Consider the following 25,729-nt stretch of genomic DNA (forward strand, 5'->3'; position numbering starts at 1 on the left):
TTTAATTTAGAAAAATAATCCAAATAAAATAAGCAATAACAACAAAATAAGTTGGCTTTTTTAAACTTTCCTAATAGCAAGACCCTGAAACGGCTCATTTCACTTTTCACAGGAGATCAGGTCGTGTAGTCAAAATAATAAAGAAATAGATTTGCCCGTCATTTTCCATTTGGCGCACATGAAAATCAATGAAGTGCTCACGCGAGAACCAACGACGCCGGGACTCGCACAAAACGGCAATTGTGAGAGCCGCCCGATGGCGTGACCGAAAAGAAGCAGCAGACACGAGGAGGCAGACGCCTTTCGGGATTGATTGGATTTAATGATTAGGACTCGGACGGACAGACGGGACAATGCGTCCCCTCTCTACAAGTCGTCATTCCTGAAGCAGAGCACCGTCCACACAGCAAGACGCCACATAAAGAAACAAAAAACCACAAACAAAATACACCAGAGCAAAAAGAACCCCTTTTTGTCGATTTGGATGCGCTCTTTCCGCCCTAGCCTACTCCTGCGCTGAATTGTCCGAGCACCACAACACGCGGGTGAGTGCGCCTCGCTCCTTCTTCAATTGAGTCAATAATTATATTAGTGCGTCGAATCTTCCTACTAGTGAGGACAAAGAGTAAAGGGACAATTCAGTGCATTAGTAGGACATCAAATAACGGCTCGCCAAAACGAGGTCAAGTCCAACATTCCTTCTGTGGGACTTTTGAGTCCAAAAGACAGACAGAAAAAAAAAAGATGGGCAAGATAGGAAGTGAGGCGATAAGGAAGATGGATGTTCCACTAGTTGGTTGGGAAAGGTGGAGAGGGCAGGGGAGGGGGGGGGGGGGGGGGGTCCGGGTGGTGGGCGGGAGTCCGAACGTTCCGCCTCAGTCGCATCCCCTGTGGCGTTTGGCAGCGCTCGGAATGGAATTCATCCGTGCATGTTTATTTGGACGTGACCCCCCCCCCCAACCCACAGTTCCCTTCTGATTTCGGCATGTGATGACTGAATTGCGAGGGGTGGGTGGGTGCTTGGGTGGTTGAGTGGGTTGGTTGACACACACACACACACACACACGCGCACACATGCACAGGCGAGTACAGCGGAACGCACCAATCAGGTTTCGCAGTCTCTGACTTGTGGTGCTTGAAAGCGTAGTCCGGAATAATCCATACGCTCAGAGTCCCCGGCCGGGGGTTAGATGCTGGGCCGTTGGCGGGTGGTGTCGTACGAGCGCACCACCTGCGATTGGGACACCACGCCGTGCTCCTCCTGGGAGAAGGCGTAGCCATCTGAGGATGGATAATTGGGGGGGGGGGGGGGGGTCACGCGGTATGGCGTGCCGGTGGAGCAGACGTTAGCGGAGCCATTTTGCTGACGGTTGGTCACCAGCACAAGGCGTACTCACGCGTGACAGGCTGCTGCAGCGAGTTGGAGCGTCCGATGCTGGACGGCGTCTTCCTAAAGACTCTTGTCAGCAGATGGGCACGTTCGTTTAGACTGCGGACAGGCGGGCAGAGAGACGGTTTCATGGTAAGGTTTAGGTTAAGGTAAAAAGGGGGGGGGAGGGGCACACACTTAAGCGCTAACTATTGACTCTACTGGGTCAACATTGATTCCGTTTACTGTTGCGGGTCGAAGAGCTTGGCGCACAACGCGGCCGTTCAACAAGAGCGTCCTTGAGGACCTCAACTGAAAAAAAATGACGTGAATATGTTTTTGTTGTTGTTGTTCAAATGTATACCGACCGCTTAAGTTGCACCAAAGTTTGGTTAAACTCGTTTTTTGACAGCAAATAAAAATGAGTCAGCTTTTCGCTCTTATCGGCGATAAACGTGCAGCACTAGCTAACATCGGAAGTTGCCTCTGACAAGGCGGGTTTTGCCAAACAGGACGTCCACAGTGGACTGGACCTTGAGCAACCAAAAGAGAAGAAGACTGGAGCCTCTGTGTGAAGACCACACGCCGTCACGGCCGCTCTCCTCTCCCCTCCCCTCCCCTCCCCTCCCCTCCCCTCCCGCCGAACAAAAATAACAAAGCGCCTGCCTCGTCATCGCCGCAACATTTGCTAAATTCGCAAAGCTGTCGTTTTCCCGAGAGAAGCGGACGAGCGAGCCCGCCGCCAAAACAAACGGCATCCGTTCAATAGCAAGCATAAAGGTTGCGCACCATTTCAACTCCTTATACCTTTGCGCTGCTTTTCCCATCCTCCCTCCAAACACAGATGTGCTGCCTCCCCCCCCCACCGGACGCTATACTGTAACTCGCCTCATTCCAGACGATGAGTGGCGAGCTTCCTCACCCCGTTTGGACCTGATGAAAGCAAGCCTCGTGGAGGCCGGGCTTCGTGCGTACGTGCGTGCATTGCCTGCGCTTGCTCTTATACATAGAAGAGCGGCTTGTGTGCGTAGAAAGAAGCATTTGAAGGGAAGGCTGCTAATTGACGTCTAAGTGCAGGAGCAATCGGCCCGGTTGACGTGTTAACGACAGACACGCTTTGGAGGCCAAATGCAAGAAACTACTGCTTACTTTCTACCACTTCTACACACACACATACACACACACACACACACACACACCGAGTGTATCTCAATACAACACACCAAGTCCGTGCAGCAGGTCAAATTGGTCCACCTACAAAGCGTTCCAATTTTTTTTTTTTTTTTTTTTTTTTGGGAAAACGAGAGGAAAAACAGAAATGATCAGCATGCAAAAACAAAGGCGGGTGAAAGGTCGGTAAAGGTCAGAGGTCACACAGCGGGACAGTTGCCACGCGGGAGCGGCTACTACCTCCGTTTCGCCTCTAGGGGACCTCGGCATGGCCTTTGGTTCTGATAATGACGATTATAGTTATCATGAACTGAACTTTACGGCTATGCATTGCTAACATTAAAAGTAAATCTATCAACTCATTTGTCGCTGACATAGAAAATATGGAAAATCGACGGCCCGATGTGGTCAAACGCGGCAGCCATGTGGTACCTGCGTCCGCTGGCGTCCCTGAGCACGGCGGCGCCCGGGTCCACGGCGCGAGCCTCCAGCTCCTGCACTTCCTCCAGCAGCGACTTCCTCACCGACCGACGCGTCCTGTCGACGAGCGTGGGGATTGGCTCCAATCAAATATCAGTGTGTGCGCGCGCGTGTGTGCGCGTGCCATGTGTACTTACGCCGCCCAAACAAAGTCCTTGAGCAAACAGACGGCGGGCACCAGGAGCAGACCTAACCAGAAGTACCAGCACTGCATCACGCTGCCAGCCTGCCAGCACAACAAGCGAAGAAGCATAGATTGAGCCGTGCTCAAAATGGCTGCTCCCGAGCATCACGGCCGACTTTCTGTTCGATTTCAGGCACGTTATGACAGATGTGTCCGCCCAATTTCATGCAGAGGTTCATTTTCTTCCCAACTTTCCAGTGGCCCTTGTGTATCCTTTTTTTATGACTAATCAATCAAACGGTCATCCGACTTTGGACGCCGTGCTCTGCTTCAAAAAATTGGCCGCGTGCGTCTCTGTCTAGCATATCCGTATGCGATTAGGGCTCGTTTGGAGCAATTCCCGAGGTGCTCAAAGTACGAGCGCTGGAAGCAGCTGCGGCCTCCGAGCAACTATAAAGTCCACGCAGATCATTCGGGGGAAGGACGGGATGCGGAAGACGCGGAAAACTAGGAGGAAATATCTCGGGCGACAGTTGGAAGCAGAAATCAGAGCAAACAGTCGGCCAACAAGGCTTTGGAGTTATTAGTCACAGTTGGGACAGAAATAAAGTTTGAACTTGGAAAGACGCAGTCATTTCTTCTTTTAGCCATGCCATTGATGTCAATGACATTCCAAAAAAAAAAAGGTCAAAGAGTGGTTGTCGCGGGGGTCGGTCTCGTCCGCCCCTTCCGCAGTCAGCCGGAGCAGCTGCTGGGATATTTGAGCGCATTCCCAATCCCTGACACAAATTGAATTAATGGGCGCCCAGCCCCGACAGTCCCTTCCGCCCCCACCCCCTCCCGCTTTATAATCCCCCCAACGACTTTCTCAAATCCCCCCGCTGTCTGTGTTCAGCAGCAGGAGCCACAGCAGCCCGGCCTCTTAAGTCAACACCTCCGCAGTAAAAAAGGTAGCGGGGGGCTCGGGTGACGGCAGGTGCAGGACGCCAGACTGCCCCCCCGGCCGACACGGAACACCCAGGAAGAGATTCTTGATGAAGAACTTCAACCCTTTTTGTGCTGCACTTATCGCTAGCGTTTACTACTCATTCATGGCTTTACCTGGCCAAGCATGTCGGGGGCCATGGGGAAGGTGGGCCAGATGGACGAGTAGACTCCAAAGAAGACCAGCCACAGGAGCATGCTCCCCCACACGGCCAGGTGGGAGAACTACGCGCAAAAAGATGACCAGGTCAAATAGCGCAAACAGTCCACGTCTCAAGCGGTGGCGTCGTAAAAGCCTCCAAAAATGGCCCTGTGTGTGTCGTGTTGCCGTTTCCACGCTCAGCTGTCGGCCGGCGTGCCTGCCTGCCAAGCTTCCGTGTCGACGGCGTTAGCCATGCTAGCGTGCGGGCGCACGGCTGTTAACAGCGCGTCAAATGTGTCATCTGTTCCACATGTCTTGCCATGCAGGAGGTGGCCTTATATTCCATGACCACAGTGTCGCTCGCTCGGTCAGGTGGTTTGTGCGTATGCGCGTGTGGAGGCTCTTACCCGGGTCCAAGCGGTGGTCTCCATTCCGGCTTTGAGACACACTGTGACCACGACGTACTGCAGACACAACAATCCACAAAAGCTCTTTAGATGGCTGCCTCGGTACACGCGTAAAAAATACCTCAGAAGTTCTCCCGGGATGCCAGGGAGGAACATTTTGACGGTGCGCGTCAGACGGAGACGGGAAGAGACCCCCCCACAACAAGACGACTCACCGTGTAGACCATGTTGCCAACAAAAAGGTAGTCATTGCCTTGACCGCTTTTGAAGGGCGAGTCTGTGCAGACAAAAAAAGGGAACAATCATTTGGAAAAAAGAAACGTCATCATTTCAGAAAAAGTCTTCCCGTCCTCACCGTGCTCCAACATCTTGAGAGGAAACCAAAAGAGAATAATCGAGTGAATCAGTGCGTTGATACAGTGACCCCAGAACACCTGAAGAGACACACACACACACACACACACACGATATTGAGCACAAACTCCAGACGGCGAAAGAAAGTCTCCCTTATTCCAATCTCCCGAGGGACGCCATGGAAATGACCCAAGCCCGCCTCTTTCCGGCACTTGCGCCAAACAAATGTGAAAAATGAGCGCACCTTGGTGTTGAAGCCCTCGGCATTCTGGGTGATCCGGTAGAGTTGAGGGAAGCGCAGCATGTTCTGCTGGCTGCACGGCCGGTCGAAGATGCCCAGAGTGAACGGCGGCAGGGCCGTGAATATCTGGCAAACAAAAGCGCTGGGGTTGGCGGGGACGGGGAGCCAGCCCGCCAGCCCGCCAGCCCGCCAGCCCAGCGCTCCACGCCCGAGTTTCCTCACCACATTGTACAGGCCGATGCACCAGCGCTCAAAGAGGATCTGGCCCGAGAAGCCGTTGACGAAGGCGAACCACAACTGAGGACAGTGGAAGAGAGAAGAAAAACGTCAGGAGAACCTTGCTTGACGTTATTTACTTGCGGCTTTTGTCTCGCTGTTGTCGGTTTTGAATGGCGCCATGTTTGTTGTTGCCCCCCGACCTCGCTCGGTGTAAAGTGGAACAGCACCTGCTGGCATCTTTAATGTCACACAGCTGTCAGGGGAGACAGGCAAAGGCAGCTGACTTCACACGCATATTGCCGGTAGTAGGCAGAAGAAATAGCACAATCATTGAGCAAAAAATATGGGGAGGGAGGAAAATACAATTACATTAGCGAGAACGACACGTGCTAACCCTAACCCCCCAGAAATTGGTATCGGAACTACAAACATCAAGTATTGGCGCATTTCTCTGTAGTCATGTTTGCGTACTGGAATGTCCCAAAAAGGGACACACACACACGCAAGCACGCACACGCACACAATGCTGATTGTCGGAGCCTCAGCGGCGCCTATCTAAACATCGGACACAAAGCAGACGCCACAAGGGCACCTCGTCCATCACTGTCCCACGTGTCGGCCAACAGCTGCAAAACGTCTGCAAGCGCGTGTACCTCGATGATGTAAAGCACCACGTTCTTGTAAAAGCAGTAGAGGATGCACTTGGTCACACGGTTGTAGCTCCACGCGCCGTGCACCAGCAGCAGCTTCTCCAGGTAGCAGAACTGCCAATCACACACACCAGCATACAGATTTGCTTTCTTATTTAGTCATACATTCTCGATCCTCTGTCGAGACCAATGCTAGTGCCGGATTGAAGAGGTGAGGCACCCAAAAAGAAATCAATATTAAATATCTATAGATGCGCTTAGTGAACCACCGTACTATGAGCAATATGAAGGGGAAAGTGCAGACTGGTGTCGCCGAGATGGGCGGGCAGATAGCGAGCGCCACCGGCCCTTGGGGGGCTGCCAGACAAACAACAGTGTCAAATGACACTGCGCGTGTGTGTGTCTGTGTGTGCGTGCGCGCGTGCGTGCGTGTCACACTGACAAGATAAACTCTGCAATTAAGGCTTGAAATTCCTTTTGCCTTCCAATGTATCTGCTTGGGGGGATTTTTCCAATCTCACCTGCGCGATGGAGTAGTCGGAGGAGTTGGTGGCCTGCATGCCCTCGTTGCCACTGATGCCCACGCCCACGTGCGCCGTCTGGATCATGCCCACGTCATTAGCGCCGTCGCCGATGGCCAGCGTGATGGCCTTCACGTGCTTCTTCACCATGTCCACGATTTCAGACTTTTGCAGGGGCGACACTCTGCCACACACGCACACAGACACACACACACACGCGCGTTTAAAACCAACAGCAATCGTGTGTGTGTGTGTTTCAGGTAGTCCTCCAGCCTCTTGACCTGTCCGCATCACCCATCTCCTGTCAGTTGTGTCCATCCGCAGACAATCAATAGCAAGGCTCCATTTGGGGATACTTCCCTTCCCTTGAGGGCTACAGTGAGGTCACAGGCGGAGTCGCTAAAACTAAAAATCCCATCGCCATTTCACCGACGTTTGATGTTGAAATCAAGGTCGAGATCGAGGCTCGCAGTCGCTAATTGCGTTAGCGCAATGACGTGGGTGGAAAGCAGCCAATTCTGTGAGGAGAGATGAAGGACAGACAATAGCGAGCCGGCGGTTTGTTTGCGGGGCCTCGGAGAGTAAAAGTCCGGATACGGCCTGGAAATGCAATGACTCAATTACTCCCCCCACACACACACACATAAAAGACAAGTAGTGGAAACTCTTTTGTTAAGCATTACAACTGCTTGCGAGTGGAAAAAAAAGAAGAAAAAACGCAACGGGAAGTAAACACTGGAACGAAAGCAACGCGGCGGACACGACCCACCGGCAGCAGATGACGGCCTTGCACGATAGGGCCAGGTCCAGGAAGGCCTGGCGCAGCTCGAAGGACAAAGCGTACTTGAGGGTCTGGCCGTCGATGATCAGCGCTAGCTCGTTCTCTTTTCGCAGGGAGTCGCCCAGGGATGAGCAGTGCTCGGTTAGCGTGGAGCGGGTGGCCTGAAGAAAAAAAAGAAAAAAACATTCTGTCAGGAGACGTGTGACAACCCGTAATCTCCTGTTAATCCCTTCATTATGTTTGTGCGGGGGGGGGGGGCGAGTAAAGGTGAACGCAAACAGGAATTCCGCCATACAAAGAAAAACACACAGCCCCGGCCGGGCTGAAAAAACATGAGCGGGAATATTTAGGAGGAGGAGGGACGCATGTTTGGGAAGACCAAGAAAGAAAGGCCGCATTGTTTGCGTCATTGTCTTGCGTGTAGTTTGGCGCCGTCTGAAAATCCAATCCACATTTAAATTCGAGTTTCTGTACGATAAGCGCATTTGTAGGTCAAGTGTTGCTTTTTGTGGCGCTTCCTCTGGAAGCAGCATGCCCTCCAGGAGCCGCTTTAAGAGCCCCATAACTCCAATAAGGAGCCCATTAGTGCTTGTTTTGCACTCTCGTTAAACGCTGAAACGGCAAAAGGAGCTGAAAATTCTCACGGCTTCTCGACGTTTTCATGTGCGGCCTGTGTAAGAGCCGCTTGAATGGTCTTTGCCAGACGTAGAGTCAATCTTCCTTGCCCTTACAATCAGAATTGAGTATTATTCCGATCAAAAAGTCCTTTCATTGATCCAAGACTCAAGGTGGCACCAAAACAAACAAACGGGCCTGAGCCGCTTTCTTGCACACATCAAAGACGAGACAAAATGCTAAGTAGCTTTCTCACGCTAAATGGCCGCTTATTTTTCAAGGCTGAGGGAAAACGCTGCCATGCTCATTTGATTGCAACCTTTTTTTTTTTTTAATCCTCCAAACCAAATATTTACTTATCGCATGCATCTGAGCTCGAAGAGGCTGGAAAAACACACACACGCGCACGCACACGCACACACTGCACTAAATTTGATCTGGATTATATTTGGAAGGCCAGACACGGAGGCGGGTTTGGTACAATTTGGAAGCCAACCAACTTTCTGTGGAAAGAAAATGCCCCGAGAGTCGCACTAACAACATCACGTGACATTTCAGCAAATCCCGTGAGATTTCAACTTTCAGTCTCTCGGGGGTTCCAAACACCATTCCTTCGTGTGTTTTGATACTCCGATGAGGAACGCCCAGGAAATACAGCCGGCCATATTTGTAGATATATACAGTGCTAAGTGTGTGTAAAGATGATTAATGGCCAGTTGTGCGGGAAAGTTGTAGGCGTGTGCTCATGCTCAGGAAGCGGGGTCGCTGACACCGGTACCGATATCAATAAAATGATTTCGCGATTCCCGACGTTAATATTGATACAAACTTCAATCCTCATCGCGAAAAGGAACTTTGAGGACGCATGAGGTGTGACTGATGATAAGCAAGTTCTGGTTCAAGTCACACTTTGAAAGCTGCGAAAGGTTATTTTAAGTGACAGTAAGTGTCGCCAACACTTAAACACACTCGCATAGAGAACTTTGTCATGCGAGAATAACCTGAGGCATCTTTTTTGGAAGTCAGTGTTGACTCCAGTTTGCAAATACGGTTATCCAAAGTCTATTAAGGATAATCCACTCATGCGACTAATTCCATTGGCTAAATATGTCAGAGTTTTTTTTCTTTTTCTTCCTTCGCCAAGTGAGTCAAATAAAGACAACAAAACTTTCATTCATGGAGGAAGCACTTCACATGCTACATTAGGTGTCCAGTATGCAGCAGAAAACATAAAAGGCCGGCAATGTTTTTCAACCAGAAGGTTCCAAAAGCATTGAGTCACCATTTTGGGGATTTTTTTTTTTTTTTTATTAGCTAAATATTAGGTTGTCAGGCAAGACGTTGGCAGAGCGGCCGGCCGGCAATTCGTCATTTGTCTAACAACCGTGATGAAGTGAGAAAGTTGTGAACGTAAATAGAAAATGTACACTTGAGCACATTTGGACAATAAACGAGGCCTATTTGGCTTTCACAATCTCCGCGTGGCCTCAAAGTGTGTGTGTGTGTGTGTGTGTGTGTGTGTGTGAGACAGACACATGACAGGACAGGACAGGACAGGACGGGACCACATCAACTCGAGAAGGCGCTGACATTGCCACTCTCAGTATTCAGTTAGTATGGAGATTCCCGTATCATTGGGCCAAAGCCGGCGAGGATGGTGTGTGTCCAAAAGCGCCACAAAGACAGACAAAGCTGTCTCCAGAAACGCCCCAGGGGACACCGGAGACTTTAATTACCTGTGAGCAGACAAAGAGCGCCCGCCCGCCCGCCCAAGTGGGACCACGCCCTGGTTCCCACGGCAACCGTACACGAAGAAGAGGAAGGGCGCAACTCACATCCAGGGAGTCCTCATTGACGATGATGAGGGACATGCCGTGCGTCACCAGGCGGCACGAGTAGCCGATGTTGATGGCCGTCTCCTGCTTGTCCCCGGTCAGGACCCAGATCTTGATGTCGGCCCGCATCAGCGTGGCGATGGTTTCGGGGACGCCGGCCTGGAGGCGGTCCTCGATGGCGGTGGCGCCCAGCAGCAGCAGATTCTGTTGGGTCGGTCGGGCGACAAATAACATTAGGAGGGATTCTTTTTTTATCCTTTGCTTCATGCTTGATTCATTTAGGTATTGGAGATAGATCCATGGCCAAGCGATACCAGCCTTTAAATGAAAGTGGGCTTTGCTTATCTCTATGGATATGGCTATGGGTTTCCTTGTGCTTTTTAGTATGGAAAGGGTTGTGATTGCTAACTGCGCCCCCCCCGCTGCAACCCCTTCTATCCGTCCAGTATGAATGTCCAAGTGCAAATTGCGCGGGACAGCTTGTGCGTGCGGGCTCTCATCACGCCAAGAACATCATTCACTTCCAATGATGACGACGAGGGCCGTTGCGGCTCTTTTGGACGCCCTGTGACTTGACTGGGAGAAATCTCTCAGCCAGCGCTCCCCTCCCCTCGCCTCCCTTCCCCGCCCCTTGACTTCAATTTGCTCAGCAATTAAACGCACATGTATGCTTATTAGACACACTCAGACGCGCACACAAACGTCTCCCCGCACGGTAACACTGCCGTGTTGTTGACTGCACTTTTACGGGGGGCTCTTGGCAGGCCGGCATGCGGGCTAATTAGCCTTGTGGTCTTCACGTCTGAGCGCTCCTTCTCCTCCTGCTTCCTCTTTTTACCAGCCAGCCAGCCGGCCAGCCGGCCAGCCAGCCAGCCAGGCAGCCAGCCAGCCAGCCAGCCGGCCAGCCGGCCAGCCAGCCAGCCAGGCAGCCAGCCGGCCAGCCAGCCGGCCAGCCAGCCGGCCAGCCAGCCAGCCTCCTTTTCTTTCCCTCCACCTCTGGCGCTCAAAGGCAGAGCATGCAACTGCGCCGACTGGCTGTTACAAGTACAGCGACAGCGCCACCTGCTGGTAGTCGGGAATATCAGACGGAGGTGATTTCTGACCTTTTCCAGTAGTTCATAGCACTCCTCCAGTTTTTGCGCCCGGTCTTTGAGTACAGTGCTGGCGTCGTAGTATTTTTTCAGCCACTCCTGGTAGGCGTCCTCCCGCAGGTCCACGTAGGCGAAACACAAAGTTCTCAGGCCTGCGTGGACGGAAAGTGCTTGAGTAAGGCAGCAGAGAGAGAAAAAAAAAAAGAATCTCCTACCTCTGCTGGCATGGCTTACCTTCCGTGGCAAACTGCTCCAAGTGAGCGATGGTCAAGTCTTTGTACTGAGAGTCCTCGGTCAAACGTTCAAAGATGACATTATCCTGAAATCCATGAGTGAACTTTGAGCGGCATCACGCTAGCGGTTGTCAGCATACCTGGAGCATGAACATACCGCTCCTTTGCAATAGAGCCTCAGCCGCCCGTTTGGGGTCCTCACCACCGCCGACATGCGCTTGCGGTTACTGAAAACAACAAGTTGAATTTTCACAACAACCTTTCTTGGGAATTGCGCAACGCAAGCCATACCTGGAAAACTCCAACACGTTCAGCAACTGGTAGCTCATCTCCTTGCCTCTCTGGAACAGAACAAAACAACACCACGTCAAGTCCTCTGCAGTTCCCGACGGGATCGGTTCCGAGTTGGAGACTTACGGCTTCGATGATGACCGAATCGGGCGTCCGGCCCGTGAAGACGAAGCCCAGACCCTTGGCCCCCTTGACTAGAGCGCCCTCGTCTGGCGAGGAGGCCTGGTAGATGATCTGGTCGTCGTTGCGCTCGGGCACCACCGTGTGGCACACGGCCATCATGGTCAAGAACTCGCAGATCTGAGGGGAGGTCGGCTGCGAAAGATTGATGACGTTGCGTTCCATTTCCCAGCTTGTATTCAATTTCATTTGGAAGAAGACCAGCTTGACACTTACGTGGCCTTTCTCAATGTTCTGGATGAGAGCCGGGTCATCGAACTCGGTGGAGTTGTTACTGTTGGATGGCAGATTGCTGTCGAGAACAAAAGCAAACAAATCAATCGGGAGGCTTCGGGGGTCACCGAAAAAAATCAATCAAGCACGCCTGACGGGAGGAATTTCTGACAGACGGACCGGAAGGGAAGGGCGGCGGTGGCGGCAACGGCGGCTCGACTCACCTGAAGTCCTCCATGGAACGATCGCAGTCGAGATCGGGGAAGTGGCTGCGGTAATGAATGAGGTGGCGGAAGGGGAAATCAAGTGGATGAGTTGATTAGTTTGTTCTCGTCGAGCATGGCGGAGTTAAATGAAAGTCATGAGTCAGTTGTATTCATGAAGAGAGAGTTGCAAATTTGTAAGTAAGGTCGAAAAAGTCAAGCGAGAAATAAGATGGCTTACCCGTAAGTGATTCCCGCTATGGTGCACTTTTTAAAGTGCATGACGTTGCAGGTGAGCGTTCCTGTTTTGTCCGAAAACAAATACTTCACCTGGGACAGAAAAAAAAAAAAGCTACTAAAACGGGTGAATGAGAAACAAAACATTTAATACCAAGCACGAGAGAACCTGGCCCAGCTCCTCGTTCAGGTTGGACGTTCGAGCCACGGCTGGCGTGTCCGTCTCGGCGTAGTACATCTCCACATCCTTCGACAAAAAGTTCGCTTAGCCTAATGGCTAAACAGACACGCTTTGGATATGCGTACCCAGTTGATGAAGAGGGCCTGCGTGAACTTGACCACCTCCAGAGTGACCAGCAGGCTGATGGGGATCAGGTTGTTGTACAGGATGATGAAGGTCAGCAGGTTGTATGCAAAGTTGGTGGAGATGTCACCTGGAATCCACAACAAGCAAACATTTTTACGGCTGAAAGAACGTGGGTCAAAATGCCGGCCTCACCTTGCCGGGACAGATACCAGCAAGCCTCCTCGGTGTACTGCCTGTTCCAAATGGCGGCGCCCACCGAGCTGACCAAAGCCATGACCAGCAGGATGCCAAACAGCACCAGGATCTGCATGTTGGTCACCCGCTCCACGTTGGAGCGCTTCAGGGGCGCCTTGGTGGAGTTCTTCTCGCCGGGGGGAGGGGAGGGTGAAACGTTGCAGTGGCGCAAAAACCACGCCATCTTTTCTTACCTGCATGAGTTTGGAGTCGTGGCCGGTGTAGACGACGATTCCCACCACCCACTGGGTGTTCCGGATCTGGGCGCCGCGGAGTAGGACCTGGTCTGGGCCCAGAGGAGCAGCTCTGAGGAGAAAAAAAGAAAACGAGACGTTACGCAGTGCGTGCGTGCGTGCGTCAACGCGTGCGTCGTACTTTTGATTTTCCAGCCGCAGGGTTCCGGTGAAGTCGTACAAATGTCTGTTGGGACCTTCGCACTCCAAAATGCCAGATAACGACAACAGGTCCTCGAGTGTCTGGAGGCCCGCCGTGAGCGGGAGACCCTGCCAGCGCGTCCACACCAGCCCGTTTTCAAAGAAATCAACACACGCGTCGATGCGCAATGCGAGGACGTACCTGTCGGATCTTCAGGTTGGTTTCCCCGTCCAGGTTGGAGGTCTCCGTGTAGCACATGGCCTGAGGTTCACTGCGGAGCAACAAATGAAGTCGTGAAAACACAATGACACACGCTGGCTGGCTGGCAGGCAGGCACGCTCTGACCTGGAGGACACGATAACCATGTCGGCCGGAAGATGCTGGCCGTTGGTCACCTTCACGATGTCTCCGACCGCGACCTGACGGTCGCCACGGCAACGGCATGGCAAAAGCCAGGTGTAGGGAGGGCCGGCAAAACAAGAAGAAATGAGTGAGCGGCCATCAGCGATGACATCAAGTGACAGCCGGCCGGCACGGCGGGACGTTGCTTAATCCGCCTTTCCAAATCACATTGTCCAAATCGGGACGCTTTGAATCAAAAGAGATACGGTTGCGTCTCTTAAAATCGTGCAAGAGCGCAAGTGGAAGCTCCGCCCATTTTGTTAGTTAGCATGAAGCTGCATTTCTTTTCCCCCTTACCTGCTTCCAGATGATGGTCTGCCATGCTCCGTTACGCAACACTGCCAGACAGGAAGACAAGCAGCTGTCAGTCAGTCAGCCTATAGAGAAGAGCTCTCGTGCGCTATTCATAGCAAAGCGTCTCTCCGATGAGCCACGCACAAGTGCCCAGACCAAACGCAATGGCAGACACGCAGAGTAGAAGCTAAGTCCTTAGCGCATACCGGTGGTCTTCTTCTTGTTGACTGTGTTGTCCGCTTTATGTCGTTTCTGGGCGGAGACAAAAATTGACACGCTTTTTAAACCTCGCCAAGGCGGCGGCGGCGGCGAGGTACTCACGTAGTCCTCGATGATCTCCTTGATGCCAGCCACGGTGAGGATGAAGATGAGCGGCACCAGCGTGGTGTAGCGGCCGGTCGGGGAGACGTCGGGGATTTGCTGACGGAGGGCGCCGGTGGGTCAAAGGTTTCCGGGAGGCCGGGACAATCCCAATTTGAACCGCTTGCTTACCTGCATGAGTGTGATGAAGAGGAAGAAGGCGTTGGCGGCCCTCCGGATCTGCTCGTACATGAAGCGGGGAAGAAAGGAGAGGACGCCATACTTGGTGGTACTGACGAGGAGAAAGCAGGAAAGAGAAAACGGGCTTTTGAAACCTCGGACGCCTATAAATACATGAGCACTTCAAATCCTGCAAACTAAATTTGGAGCCATGTTGTGATTGATGGCAACTTTACTATATCGATCGCGTAGCAGTATTGAGCGCTAAGAGCAGCTCCTAAAAGGCCTTTAAAAAAAAATCCAGAACCCGATTGGCACAAAATGTACTGCCGTGACTCCAAGGTTGCGATCGGCGTGCATGTTCTGCAAGCAGGAGGCTCGATGGGTGCCAGCTAATGGCATTACGCTCCTGGAAATGCAGCGGAGGTCTTCCTGAAACCCTTGGATAGCCAGCCGTATTGATTGCAGCTTTTATCTGGATCTTCTCAGCAGCTCCATATTTCACCGTTCTCTCTTTTCATGCAGCCTGTGCATTAGCGCTGCTTCCCTGCACTTAGCGTCCACTATACAAACCTGTGCTCTTTTTGTTTTTTTTAATCCTATGGCTTTAGCGAGAAGGGCCGGATTGTTTTTTCCAAAAACAGAAGACACCGACGGGAGAGCGACACACCCGCTGTGTGCAGCTGCTTACGCTCGGCCAAAAAGAAACGGAGACGGAAAAATACACAAAGTGGGAAAAACTCTTTACGTGCACGTATTGATGGAGTGAATTTTCAACTGTGGTCCACTTTGGGCCTCTCTCTCACCTTTGGGACGACGGCAAATAATCGCATAATGGATGAGCTATTAAAGCTCCTTCCTTCCTTATCTGTCTTTCTCTTGAAGACCATAAGATACTTTTCAGCAGAAAATAGTATTAGAAAATATACAGGAGTTAAAAAAAGTCAACAAACACCTGTTCAAAGGTCCCTTTTTGTCACATAAGCAAAGGGGAGCAAAAGTCGAGAAAAGTCAGAGAATGTGTTTGCACAAGTGTGCACACCCTCACAATCAAACGGCGTGTTGCCGACGGTGGCCTACCTGACGTGGTTGTCGCAGAACTTGGTGCTCTGGGTCCGGTTGAGCAGCACGGCGCGCGCCGTGGCGTCTACGGGCTCCGCCTGCGACGTGGTGCCGGACATCTCATCATCTGCCTTGTGGTAGCCGGCCGACGAGCAAGCGGGTCCTGCGCCGTTGGATTGATGAGACAGAGGCGAGGCTGGGTGAGTAAGGGGTGGGGGTAAGGGAAAGGGGGGTTGGGGGGGTGAAGAGTTGGAGACAGACAGACAGACAGACAAAAGAGGGTGGGTGGATGGCAGGTGACACACACACACACACACACACATTCAGAAGACATTTACTGTAGGCTGAGCGTGTGTGTTGCCTTTTAGTGCACCCGTGGGATTCCCATCCCGCTCTTACTCCCCCCCCCATGCCAATAATGGATGTGCTGAGGGGTGCACAATAGGCAACAAACACACTGGGCCCACCTCCAGCAAGCAGCACATGGAGAACCCTGACAAGAAGATGCAACAGTCCGCCCACCCCACCCCACCGCACACCGTTGACTCAGCTGCGGACCTGGACGGACAAACGGACGGACCCAAGCGACGGCTCCAAGTCCGGATGTGAAGATGTGGGCCGGCTCGGCGGCTGCCCCATTAGGAAGCTCCCTGCTACTACGACAATCGGAGGCGTCTCCTCCTTCCGGCGTGATGGCGAGTGGCGCGTCGTCGCCGCCAACAACGACGGGAGGAAGCCATATGGAGTGGAAAGCCTCCGCGAGTGGGAGGGAGGAGGGAGAGGTGGGGGTAAACTCGGGGCTCCGCTTTCTTAAAGGGACAGTAGCGGACAAAGGGCCACCGGAGTTTTAATGCGCTGATTGTCCAAGGGGTTACGATAGTTTGGGATTTTTCAATGTTTTTTTCCATTTTGACATTTGGTTTTCAAATCCTTTCATTTCAATTGTTTTTTTGGAACAATTTGACATGTTTCTTTTTTTGTTTTCATGACGTGAAGTGCAAAAAGTCATTTTTGTATCTCAAATCTACGCTTACAAGTCTGATATTGTTATTATGAGACAGATTATTTCATGACGTGCGTTTGATTTTAAAAATGCATGTTCAGTCACAATTGCTATTGAAAGTCAATTCTGTTATTTTCCACAATCACTGAAACCTAATCCTCATGGGAGTGGGTGTGATTGTCTGCGCTTTTTCCTTGCAAGTGAAAACAACAGGCCGGCCGGCCGGCCGGCCTAGTGCTTCGATAATTTAAAAGGCAATAAAGCCCGTCGGAGTCTGGTGGATTGAGTTTCCCGCAGCACTTCAGCCATTGTACACCGAGCGGTCAGATCTCTGCACGGGTCAAAGTCCTTTAACGGCCAAATGATAACAAATGTCTTATCGGGAGATCTGCGAGCGGGCTATTTATTACCTGCGGGCTAGTAAGTCCCAATGGCAATCACTCCACAGAGCAGATCAAGATGAGTCAACACTTGACCCCTAATGCACATGCCTACAAGTGACCTTTGTTACGCCTGCACCATTCCGGATCAATAGTGATATATTCTCAGATCAACGCTCGGGTTACTCAGCACCTCTTGATGGGCACGCTATCGCTAGACGTCTTCAGCCGTGCAATAAAACAAAGCGGAGCGTGTACGGCGAGTCCAGGAGGGCGGTGACGCGCTTGCGCTAACCTTTGACCCGACACTCCACAAGATATTGCGTCCTGATAGCTGTTAGTCTGTCAGTCAACGAGGCATTTGAGAAAATATTTTTGGCAAATGTATTTCTATATTATTGTGAGGATTTGTCAATATCAAAACACACAGACCTTTTTACCAAGCAGATGCTCTCTTAAATAAGGCATCACGGCTAATGACAGGTTGCCTGCCTGCCTGCCTAGCCAAGCACCACAACTGTCCATTACTGTCCATTACACAACATCCGTGTTCCAACAAAGCAATTTGAAAAGACAAGTCGATCCATGAGCAATGATATACAGCGCCGGGACTTTTAACTTGAAGTACTGTTAGCCTAATAGCATAATTGCTCAAGTCACGCTTAAGCTACTGAGCACAACAATTTGATATATCGCTCCATTAATTGCATCATCAAATAGTTGTTGATTCATTTTTGCAACTCTCAGACAAATCACACCTTGTCATCTATTTATCTAAACAGCTTTTTTCTCTTTTTTTTACATAGCACAAACTAGGTCAAGGGAGCTGAGAGAAGAAAAGCATTACCAACAGAACGCCGCCTGCCCGTTTGGCCGTTAAGCCCCATGGTGAGCCTCGGCGGGGAGCCCCCTACTCCCCTTTCCTATCTACTTGCAGGTTCTTCGCTGCGGGCTCCATTTCCTGCATTGTCACGAATCAGCAAGGAGCAAAAAAAGCTTCTTACGGGCCCAAGCATACAGTACATTGCTAATCCTGGCTATGTCTGCTCTGCAACTTTACCTGCCGGCTAAGCCAAGACACGCTGGTAATCCTCCACGTGAGACTCACGTAACAACAAACGTTCCTGTTGCTATTCATGTCAAGTGCATTCATTGTGCAGGTAGGCCAAAAAACACTCATCCAATGACTCAAACAATTCAAAGCAATCATTTCCCCACGCCGGCTACTGCAGTCTCTCTCACACGCCGATCTGTGCAAATTACAAACATATTGGAGCGAGGTCCAAAAGGTTGGAACAACCCAATGAATCAAGTCACTTGTTTTTTTTAAATGGCGGAATGTCATTTCACCATATTTGTACACACACACCTTTGCTCTCTTTCATTCGCATGTAAATAGATAGATAGATCATCATGCAAGCTCATGACATGCACGTGTACATTCGGCCGTTTGCAAAACATGTCCATCCGAGACATGCATGTGTTGCACAGCATGCATGGGCTTTCCAGTGAATCGGCCATTCCAGACCCCGAGCAGCTACACTTTCACCTTTGACGCTTAACAGAACACTTCAGGCGGCAGGTTGCAGCTCTCGAGGGAGGGCCGGGTGGGGTAGGGCTTCGAGGGGGCATCTACTCCCAGCGCGCATGCACCTCGGCAGACGCCATCCAGTCCCGCATCACTCACTTTTGTCAAACCTGTCTGGGGGGCGGGCACCCGCCTTCCGGCTGGGGTCCTGAGGCTCAGAAGGGTTCTGCCTAACGGCAGTCAACACTAACTGCTCTGTGGGCCGCGGGCGGGAGAGAACAACGCACAACAAGACAACAGGTAAATGGGTAAAAGGGCTGAACGATTCCCCCAATTCAAATCGACATGACAATGAAGGAAAAAGCCGCTTCTTTCAGCCTCCGACTCTTTCAAATGAATTCAGCCTATCCCATGGGACCAAAACATTTACGTATGAAAACAGGGATTATTGTAATAGACAATTATTTATTGCTTGTTCAAAAATATATGGACCTTGAAAACATACCAAATTATTTTTATTTTTTTTTCAAAATCGTTCAGCCCTAAAGAAACACACACAAAGAGCACACATTAGTACATGTGTGAGGATTATGGATGGCGGTGAGTCATTTAGCACACGAGAGCGCCCCCTGTTGTCCAGCACCACGAAATACCCCAAGGGCTCACTCATCCTTCCATTATTATTATCTACGCAGCACACACGGTGACAGTTGGCCGCACTGCCAAACACTCACACGACCCCAAGCGCTCCTAAGAACTAATAAAACAAATAAACAAATACAATAAAATAAATGGCGCATCTCAATCAAGCTCCGAATTAGAGCAAAGAATCAAAAGCTCGCACTCCACGTGATGACAGCAAAAAGCGCATACACACACCATTTCTGCTTTAGTCCTTTTGAGTGTTTCATTCCATGACTAATGATTTATCTGTTAATAATTTGCCCTGCTTTCTATTCGTGGCAGCGGCATGCACGCGCACACAGGCAGACAAGAGCATAGCAGCAGCTATGTGCGAGTGACTTTTAAGCTAAAAGACAAACACGTTCTACTCTCTTCGAGGGCAGTCCACTGCAGTCTGTGCATGTCTCCATAGCGTTTTTGTGCTATCAAGCTATTTTGCAGTTTTATAGTGTCATTGTAGCATCGCCTTATTTATTTGTGGCCGAATATGCTTATAACGTTATTGAATGTAGTTCATCATTGCATTGCAGTCTCTCGACGCCGTATGTCGGGTCCGTCGTAAAGCGAGGAGCGCCGTTCGTTCCTCTTAGCGGGTCGGGCGCTCTTCAGACGGTCACGTGAGCGTTAAATCGGCTTGCTAATAGGCTCGTCCTCCAGCTGATGCACAAATCTTTGGCTCCGAACGAACACAGGTCTTCCTTCCATCACTCGGCATGTCAAAACGACGCCGAGTAAGAAAGCTCACCTGCATAGCGGACGCAAATACGACAGCGACGTGCGTGCGTGCGGTTAAACGAGGCGACGTTTGCGTTCTTCTCACGTCCATGGTCACCTTCCATACATACGCACATCGTATCAAGTCACCATTCGCGCCAATGCGCAATTCATTATTGCTCGCTAGTGTACCGTTCGTTCGTTCGTTCGTTCGTTCTAGCTTACCTCCCTCGCTGTGGATCTTCTTGGTCCCCCGGTTGAAATACATCGTGCCAGTGGACGTGCTGGTGGTAGTGGAAGGAGCAACGTGGACATACTCGCTTACGGCTCCCTCGCAGCGGAGCCGAGGCGAAGGCGGGTAGTAGTTACGGACCGCGGCCGCTGTTGCCGCTGACGACCGGGTACCATGTTCGCGCTGACCGCTTCACTAGTGGATGAACAAGTGATAGGATAGCTAGTTCCGTCGGCTTGCCTGCATGTCAAAATAAGACGCAATGAGCGTACGGATAAGCTAATATTGCTCCGTCTAACTATTTTCTTCATCTTATTCACAGTTTCACTAAAGCTTAAAACTGTTGGGACATAAAAGACACCAAAGAAATACGCACCATTACTTTTACTTTGAAGACGCCCTAGTCATGCTAATAGGTTAGCTACTTCCGTAAATTAGTTGTACATTTCGAAGGAAAAGCTTATAGTCGCACAATTAATCTTATATAGTCCCCCCTCACACTTTTTCATGTGTCGAATTTCGCAGTGCATATGTGTAAAATCTGGACTTAAACAATAGTTGGAAACCTACGGGTAAATCGAAAGATATAGCCATCAAGACTTTTATTTCGGTGGGTAAAATGACAATTGCTTCTTTTCCGTCGCACGGTACGACACAACTACACGAATGTACCATCATAATGGTAATGAGTTCGCTGCTTCCGCTGCAGTTTGGAGATAAAACGCTATACATTCATCTAACGATGATATACTACAGCTAGCCCTCTTTTTTATCATTTCCTTCTAGTTTAAAAAGTGTAATACAGTGGTTATGAATTAAAGGGCAGAATCGAAAGAAATGCAACGAGGGTTTTATTTTGAAAGAAATATAATGACGTCTACTTATATTCCGTCCAACTTTACGCTAGTTTGGCGTCCTTCCACGCGAATGCGCCTCTGCGTTACGTCGCGTACATGTCAATACTCATTCACGAAAACGTGCAAATAAAGGCTGTTGAAGTTTGTAAATCGCTGACACAAGCATAGCAGGCACACAAACGCGTCAGCGTGCATAACAAAGCAGCGTTTATTGTTTTTGTGAAGGAGCAGAGTTTGGGCCCACCCACTCCCCACATAAGATTAGGGGCCACATAAGATACCATTTGAGTGTTTATTCACTGTCATCACATGGCAGGCAACATGATATACACATTCGTGGTTTCCAAAACTTCAGATTTCTTCATCTCATTAAATAGAAACGGAATAAATATTGACTAGTGTCATGAGGAGCGTCTGCCAGGTCCCAAGAAAGGTGAATTCCTTCATTTGCACATTCTGACAGCTCATGAAGCATGACTTTGTGATCAGTTTCTTTTTTGCTTTAATCTGTATGTATTGCACAGCTAAATGTCAACTCGGAATTCCTGAAAAATTGGAAAGCAATTGGCTTTTGGTAATAGGGTGGCTTCTGCACTGTTGTGTGTGCGTGGGTTGTGGGGGGGGGGGGTCTTGACAAATCATAATGAACCTAGATTAATACAAAGTTTATTACAAATTAAATACAGAAACTCAAATACATTTGTCTTCATCCAATGATAGTGCTTATTTTATTTGTATGCAAGTTGGCACCCTCAAGGTAACCCACCATCCATCCATCCATCCATCCATCCATCCATCCATCCATCCATCCATCCATCCACTCACCCACTCACACGGGTTGCAGGCGGGGGACACATACCAACCAACCACACACACTCACAATCACACTTACGAGAAACTTAAGAGTGCACCAGAATTGATTTTGTTAAAATGGGGACAATTTGAAATTGCGTTAATTATCGACCCGAGGTCAGATATTTACAGTCCTGGGTGGACAAAGGAAATGAAAAAGTCCTTTCTGATCAGTGGAAAGGTCTTAATGGAGTTGGACGATGTGCAAGAAAAGTTCACTCGCGGACAAAGTTGTGTCAAGACACAGAAAAGAGAAGTGAAATTAAAAAGCCTAAAAAAATAAAATTCAATTCTCTGGATTTATGCCTTCTCTTCTCTCCTCTCCTGAACTTTAGCTTGAGTTCCTCAGCGAAATGAACGCACTTATGTACAGGCGGCTGCGGAGGAGGAGGAGGAAGCCAAAGCCAAAGCGGGTCAGTCGTGGTGCGCTGCGAGGATGGGCTGCCTGCAGATGGGGCAGGTGTTGTTCTCCGAGAGCCAGCGGTCGATGCAGTGGATGTGGAACTCGTGCGCGCAGGGGAGGCGCCGCAGCTTGTTGCCCTGCGCGTACTCGTTGATGCAGACGCTGCACGCGCGGCCCGCCTCGCCCTCCAGGCTGGCCTGGCCGTACGAGCGCGTGGCCAAATTGTCTATCTGCTCTTTGGTGAGGCCGCGCGGGTGCTCGTCGTCGTCCTCGTCGTTCAGCAGGAAGAACTGCGCCAGCCGCAGGATGGGCAGGGTGCCGTTTTCCACCAAGTTGTTTGTGTCCCGGCTGGTGGGCAGCGGCGGCCGTCCCTCCGCCGCACCGCCGCTGAGCCTGGCCTGGCCGACCTGCTCCTCCTCGCCGCCGCCGCCGCCCGGGCCCACTCGCTCTTGATCCTGCCCGCCCGAATCCGCTTGGACCGCTGCGCTCTCGCTGGCGTGCAAGCGGTCCGCGGGGCTAGCGTTTGTATTCATAACACCGACATCCACGTGGCCGGGAGTCTCGGAATCGGCTTCCGTCTCCATGAGGGAGCTGAGTTCTCCGAAGCCGGTCATGATCTGGCGCAGGATGGAGCGCAGCGCGGTGGAGTTGGGCTCGCCCAGGCCCGTCTCGCTGATGCGCCGCAGCGGGATCCGAATGGTGCTGACGTAGGTGCGAATCCCGGCACGCTCCGAGCGCGAGATGGTGCGACGGAAGCCGCCGCTGTCGCTCTCAAACGTCACCGTGTTCTCGGCCACGCGGGCCCGGGAGCGTGTCCTGCTGGCGATACTGTCGCGATCCCGGTTCTCCCCGGGTCTGATCCGCCTCACCTGCAGGTCCAGCATGATGGTGGGATGTCGGCGAACCGAGGAGGAGCCACCCGCGCCGGCCGAATGCGATTCGTGCTCGCCGCTCTCAACTGTCGGCTCTGCCGCGGTGGCGGCGAGTTCTGCCGCCGCCTCCCCCCCCGTCTCCATGGGAACCGAACCCGTGCCCGCATCGACGATGTGGATGCTTGAGCCGCTGATGGCGCCGCTGGACGCCGGCGTGCGCGTGGGGCTTCTGTGCAAGGGGGATCGACTTCTTCTGGACGCGCGGGCCGGGATGCCGCCGTTCCACGCGGCCGCCACCCGGCGCCAACGGCCGCGTGATCGCATCCGACGCGCTTCCTGTCCGGGCGCCGGTGCCTGCGATCCCGACTGAGGCGACACTCGGGGACAGTCAAGAGATAAAGTCACATTGTCCTGGCTTTGCTCCAGTTCTGCATTGGTGGGCGCACGAGCGGAAGATGCCGACTCGTCCGAATGAGAACTCGTGGGCTGCGGTACCAAAGAGTGCGTGGCGTCGCCTCTCCTTTGAGGTGGGGGCGCACGAGGGGCTGAAAGTGCAGGTGGGGTCACGGAGAGGGCGCTGCTGCTGCTGCGCGTGCGCCGGGTCTGCATCCTCCTGCTGAGGGCGGGCCGAGGCGTGGGATAAGGGGACGGCCTGGGTGTGCCGGCCGAAGAAGCGGCGCGGCGGGGCGGCGAGGTTGAACCCGGCGGGACGGCGTCGGCGACGGGCTGCTCGGCAGCGTCTATCGCGTCAGCGTGCTCCCCCGCCTCTGGCTGGTCGTGGTTGATGTTGATCTCCAGGCTGAAGCGGAACTCACCGCTGTTGGGGTTGGTCCGGCTGACGGCGCGCCACGTCTGGTTGCCGCTCTGCCCGCTGCGGGTGGCGTTCCCAGTGCGCCGGAAAGTGTTCAACCACTCCAGCAACGAGTCCCCGTTGGATGATTCGGCCCCTGGCTCTGCACTACCTGCAGAGAAAGCATGAGTATTGATTGAGCAACACAATCAATCCAGCCAGCCAGCCAGCCAGCCAGCCTTTTTGGTCATGCTTATCCTTACTAGTGTTGCAAGTAAACTGGATTGATTTAAAAGCCAAAGAAATGAGAGACTGCCCAGAGGCAGTCCTACCTGCTCCTCGTCTCCCGCTGGAGCCTCTCTCCTCTCCGCTACCGCCCTGCTGCTCCACTGGCTCAGCGGCAGGCAAATGCTGCTCAGTGCTTGGCTGGGATGACTCGCGCTCCTTGGCTCCATCCAGACGTTGCTGGAGCTCTTCGGCTGTCACCTCCCCTGTGTGACAAGTGGGTCAGGTTCTGCTTACGCGCTCTCAGAAATAATAGCAAGAAATAGGGTCCGCACGCTAGTTAACCGCAGGGCTATTTGGGCCAATTCAGCATAAATGACATCCAAAAAGCGATTTGAATTGAAAAGTTGAAGTCTGCTGGTAAAGACGAGTGCAAGGATGTTAAGCAGTTTTTGCCAAAAGCTGCAATTAATACAGAAAGTCAAAGCGTCCCTCCTCACCGGGGGTCCCCAACAGGTTGCTGTCTCTCATAAGACGATACTCCTCTTCGCTCAGGTCATTTATAAAATGATAGTAGGCCTCCTCCCTCCGAAGACGCTCGGCCTGTCTCCGACGCTCGTCTCCCCCACCAGGAGGGTCCATAACCATGAACAGTGCTGGTAAACACAAGACAGCGTTGTTATTTCTTTCCGCTTGACCCACTCCAGTTATTCAATTAAAATCACCGCCTAGGAAACCAAGAATAAGTCAGATTGCCTTGACTGTAAACAGCTACATTGTCAGCGTCATCCATTTTGCCTCGAAACACACTGACGGAAAGCACCGTTAACGTGCTTAGCCCGAAGACCGGCTGCGTGAGCGCATTGTACAGCGAACGTTGTCATCATTGACCCGTAAAAGGGCCGTTAAAGGAGCCCCTCGCGTCGACGTGTTCGTCGCGGTCGTTTATACTGGCCAAGTTTCTCCTGACAGCAGCTCCAGAAGGCCACGTTGAAGACAGGGGCGATAAAGCTAAAGCGGTACTGTCCTCCCTGCGATTAGCAGCCAATCGCCGGCCGGCTGAGGCGGAGTGACAGGCCGGGTGACCAATCGTCGCCGCGCGGAGGTGGGACGACGCGGAAAGGACAGGGACTTCATGTAAACGAAGGCAAAGACAAAAGAATGTTCTGTTTTTCCTTGAGTGTGACCAAAAAGGCGATGACGGCGAAGAGTGTGTCGCCACGAAACGCGGAATCAGTCGGGCGTACAGCGCAATGACACAAAGAAACATTTTGAATGCGCAACGCCTTAGTGGCTAGCGGTGTCCTAGCTCGTTAGCGCAAGCAACGATAGCGAATAGCAACGCGAACACGTTAGCTTGGTTAGCCGACCCGAAGCCGAATAATTTCTGCGATACACATGGGATAAACAGTTATTCTATTAAATCGACGTGTGCGATCGATAACGCCAAGCACCGGCGTGGATTTAGGTGCGATGACAACGACGTATAAATGGCACAGTACCCGATAGAGCAGCTGTAATATGGACGGTTCCCTTCGTTTTCCCTTCTCTCGCTCTACCCAAGATGGGACCAGATGGTGTTACGGCCTATAAGGTCCGTGTTGTAACATACGTTATTTCGGCTACGTTGGTTCCTGTGTGACCAAAAGATCAGTTTTGTAACGTCATTTTTCATCATTTCCAATATTTCATTTC

General features: G+C 51.7%; 2 protein-coding genes across 8 annotated transcripts; both read right to left on the reverse strand.

Annotated features, from left to right (window-relative positions):
* Positions 1-301: 301 nt before the first annotated feature.
* On the reverse strand, positions 302-20,410 carry atp8a2 (ATPase phospholipid transporting 8A2). Of its 7 annotated transcripts, none has more exons than XM_061265950.1 (35): positions 20,029-20,409; positions 15,513-15,657; positions 14,445-14,544; positions 14,274-14,372; positions 14,159-14,204; positions 13,956-13,996; positions 13,602-13,675; positions 13,458-13,527; positions 13,257-13,384; positions 13,076-13,187; positions 12,840-13,008; positions 12,647-12,774; positions 12,510-12,587; positions 12,345-12,433; positions 12,125-12,169; positions 11,904-11,979; positions 11,634-11,822; positions 11,508-11,557; positions 11,374-11,443; positions 11,218-11,302; positions 10,996-11,135; positions 9,893-10,096; positions 7,431-7,603; positions 6,662-6,845; positions 6,144-6,254; positions 5,494-5,568; positions 5,275-5,397; positions 5,032-5,110; positions 4,892-4,953; positions 4,677-4,733; positions 4,245-4,352; positions 3,157-3,245; positions 2,972-3,076; positions 1,398-1,489; positions 302-1,281 (listed from the first exon to the last, which is right to left on the reverse strand). In XM_061265950.1, the coding sequence occupies exons 1-35, from the start codon at positions 20,069-20,071 to the stop codon at positions 1,187-1,189; spliced, it is 3,534 nt and encodes a 1,177-aa protein (XP_061121934.1). In that variant the 5' UTR covers positions 20,072-20,409; the 3' UTR covers positions 302-1,186. The 7 variants fall into 7 exon arrangements, with proteins under 7 accessions (XP_061121934.1, XP_061121933.1, XP_061121939.1 ...); XM_061265949.1 differs by having other exon boundaries at positions 15,513-15,690; XM_061265955.1 differs by lacking the exon at positions 20,029-20,409 and adding an exon at positions 16,053-16,266.
* Positions 20,411-21,076: 666 nt separating this feature from the next.
* rnf6 (ring finger protein (C3H2C3 type) 6) lies at positions 21,077-25,683 on the reverse strand. The gene is made up of 4 exons (XM_061265837.1): positions 25,537-25,683; positions 24,535-24,690; positions 24,142-24,300; positions 21,077-23,981 (listed from the first exon to the last, which is right to left on the reverse strand). Exons 2-4 carry the CDS (start codon positions 24,680-24,682, stop codon positions 22,159-22,161), a joined length of 2,130 nt encoding a protein of 709 aa, XP_061121821.1. The 5' UTR covers positions 24,683-24,690; positions 25,537-25,683; the 3' UTR covers positions 21,077-22,158.
* Between the last annotated feature and the right edge of the window lie 46 nt (positions 25,684-25,729).

The sequence above is a fragment of the Syngnathus typhle genome, linkage group LG19, assembly GCF_033458585.1.
Source record: "Syngnathus typhle isolate RoL2023-S1 ecotype Sweden linkage group LG19, RoL_Styp_1.0, whole genome shotgun sequence".
Lineage (NCBI taxonomy): Eukaryota > Metazoa > Chordata > Actinopteri > Syngnathiformes > Syngnathidae > Syngnathus > Syngnathus typhle.

What these genes read in the sequence shown, in the direction of transcription:
- atp8a2 (XM_061265949.1), bottom strand. Translation starts at nt 20,071, where the DNA reads ATGTATTTCAACCGGGGGACCAAGAAGATCCACAGCGAGGGAG. An exon ending in GGCTCTATTGCAAAGGAGCG is followed by an intron (nt 11,303 to 11,373) that starts GTATGTTCATGC and finishes CATGGATTTCAG; the next exon opens with GATAATGTCATCTTTGAACG. An exon ending in CCGACTACTCCATCGCGCAG is followed by an intron (nt 6,255 to 6,661) that starts GTGAGATTGGAA and finishes TGTGATTGGCAG; the next exon opens with TTCTGCTACCTGGAGAAGCT.
- rnf6 (XM_061265837.1), bottom strand. Translation starts at nt 24,682, where the DNA reads ATGGTTATGGACCCTCCTGGTGGGGGAGACGAGCGTCGGAGACAGGCC. An exon ending in CAACCTGTTGGGGACCCCCG is followed by an intron (nt 24,301 to 24,534) that starts GTGAGGAGGGAC and finishes CTTGTCACACAG; the next exon opens with GGGAGGTGACAGCCGAAGAG. An exon ending in CAGCGGGAGACGAGGAGCAG is followed by an intron (nt 23,982 to 24,141) that starts GTAGGACTGCCT and finishes CTTTCTCTGCAG; the next exon opens with GTAGTGCAGAGCCAGGGGCC.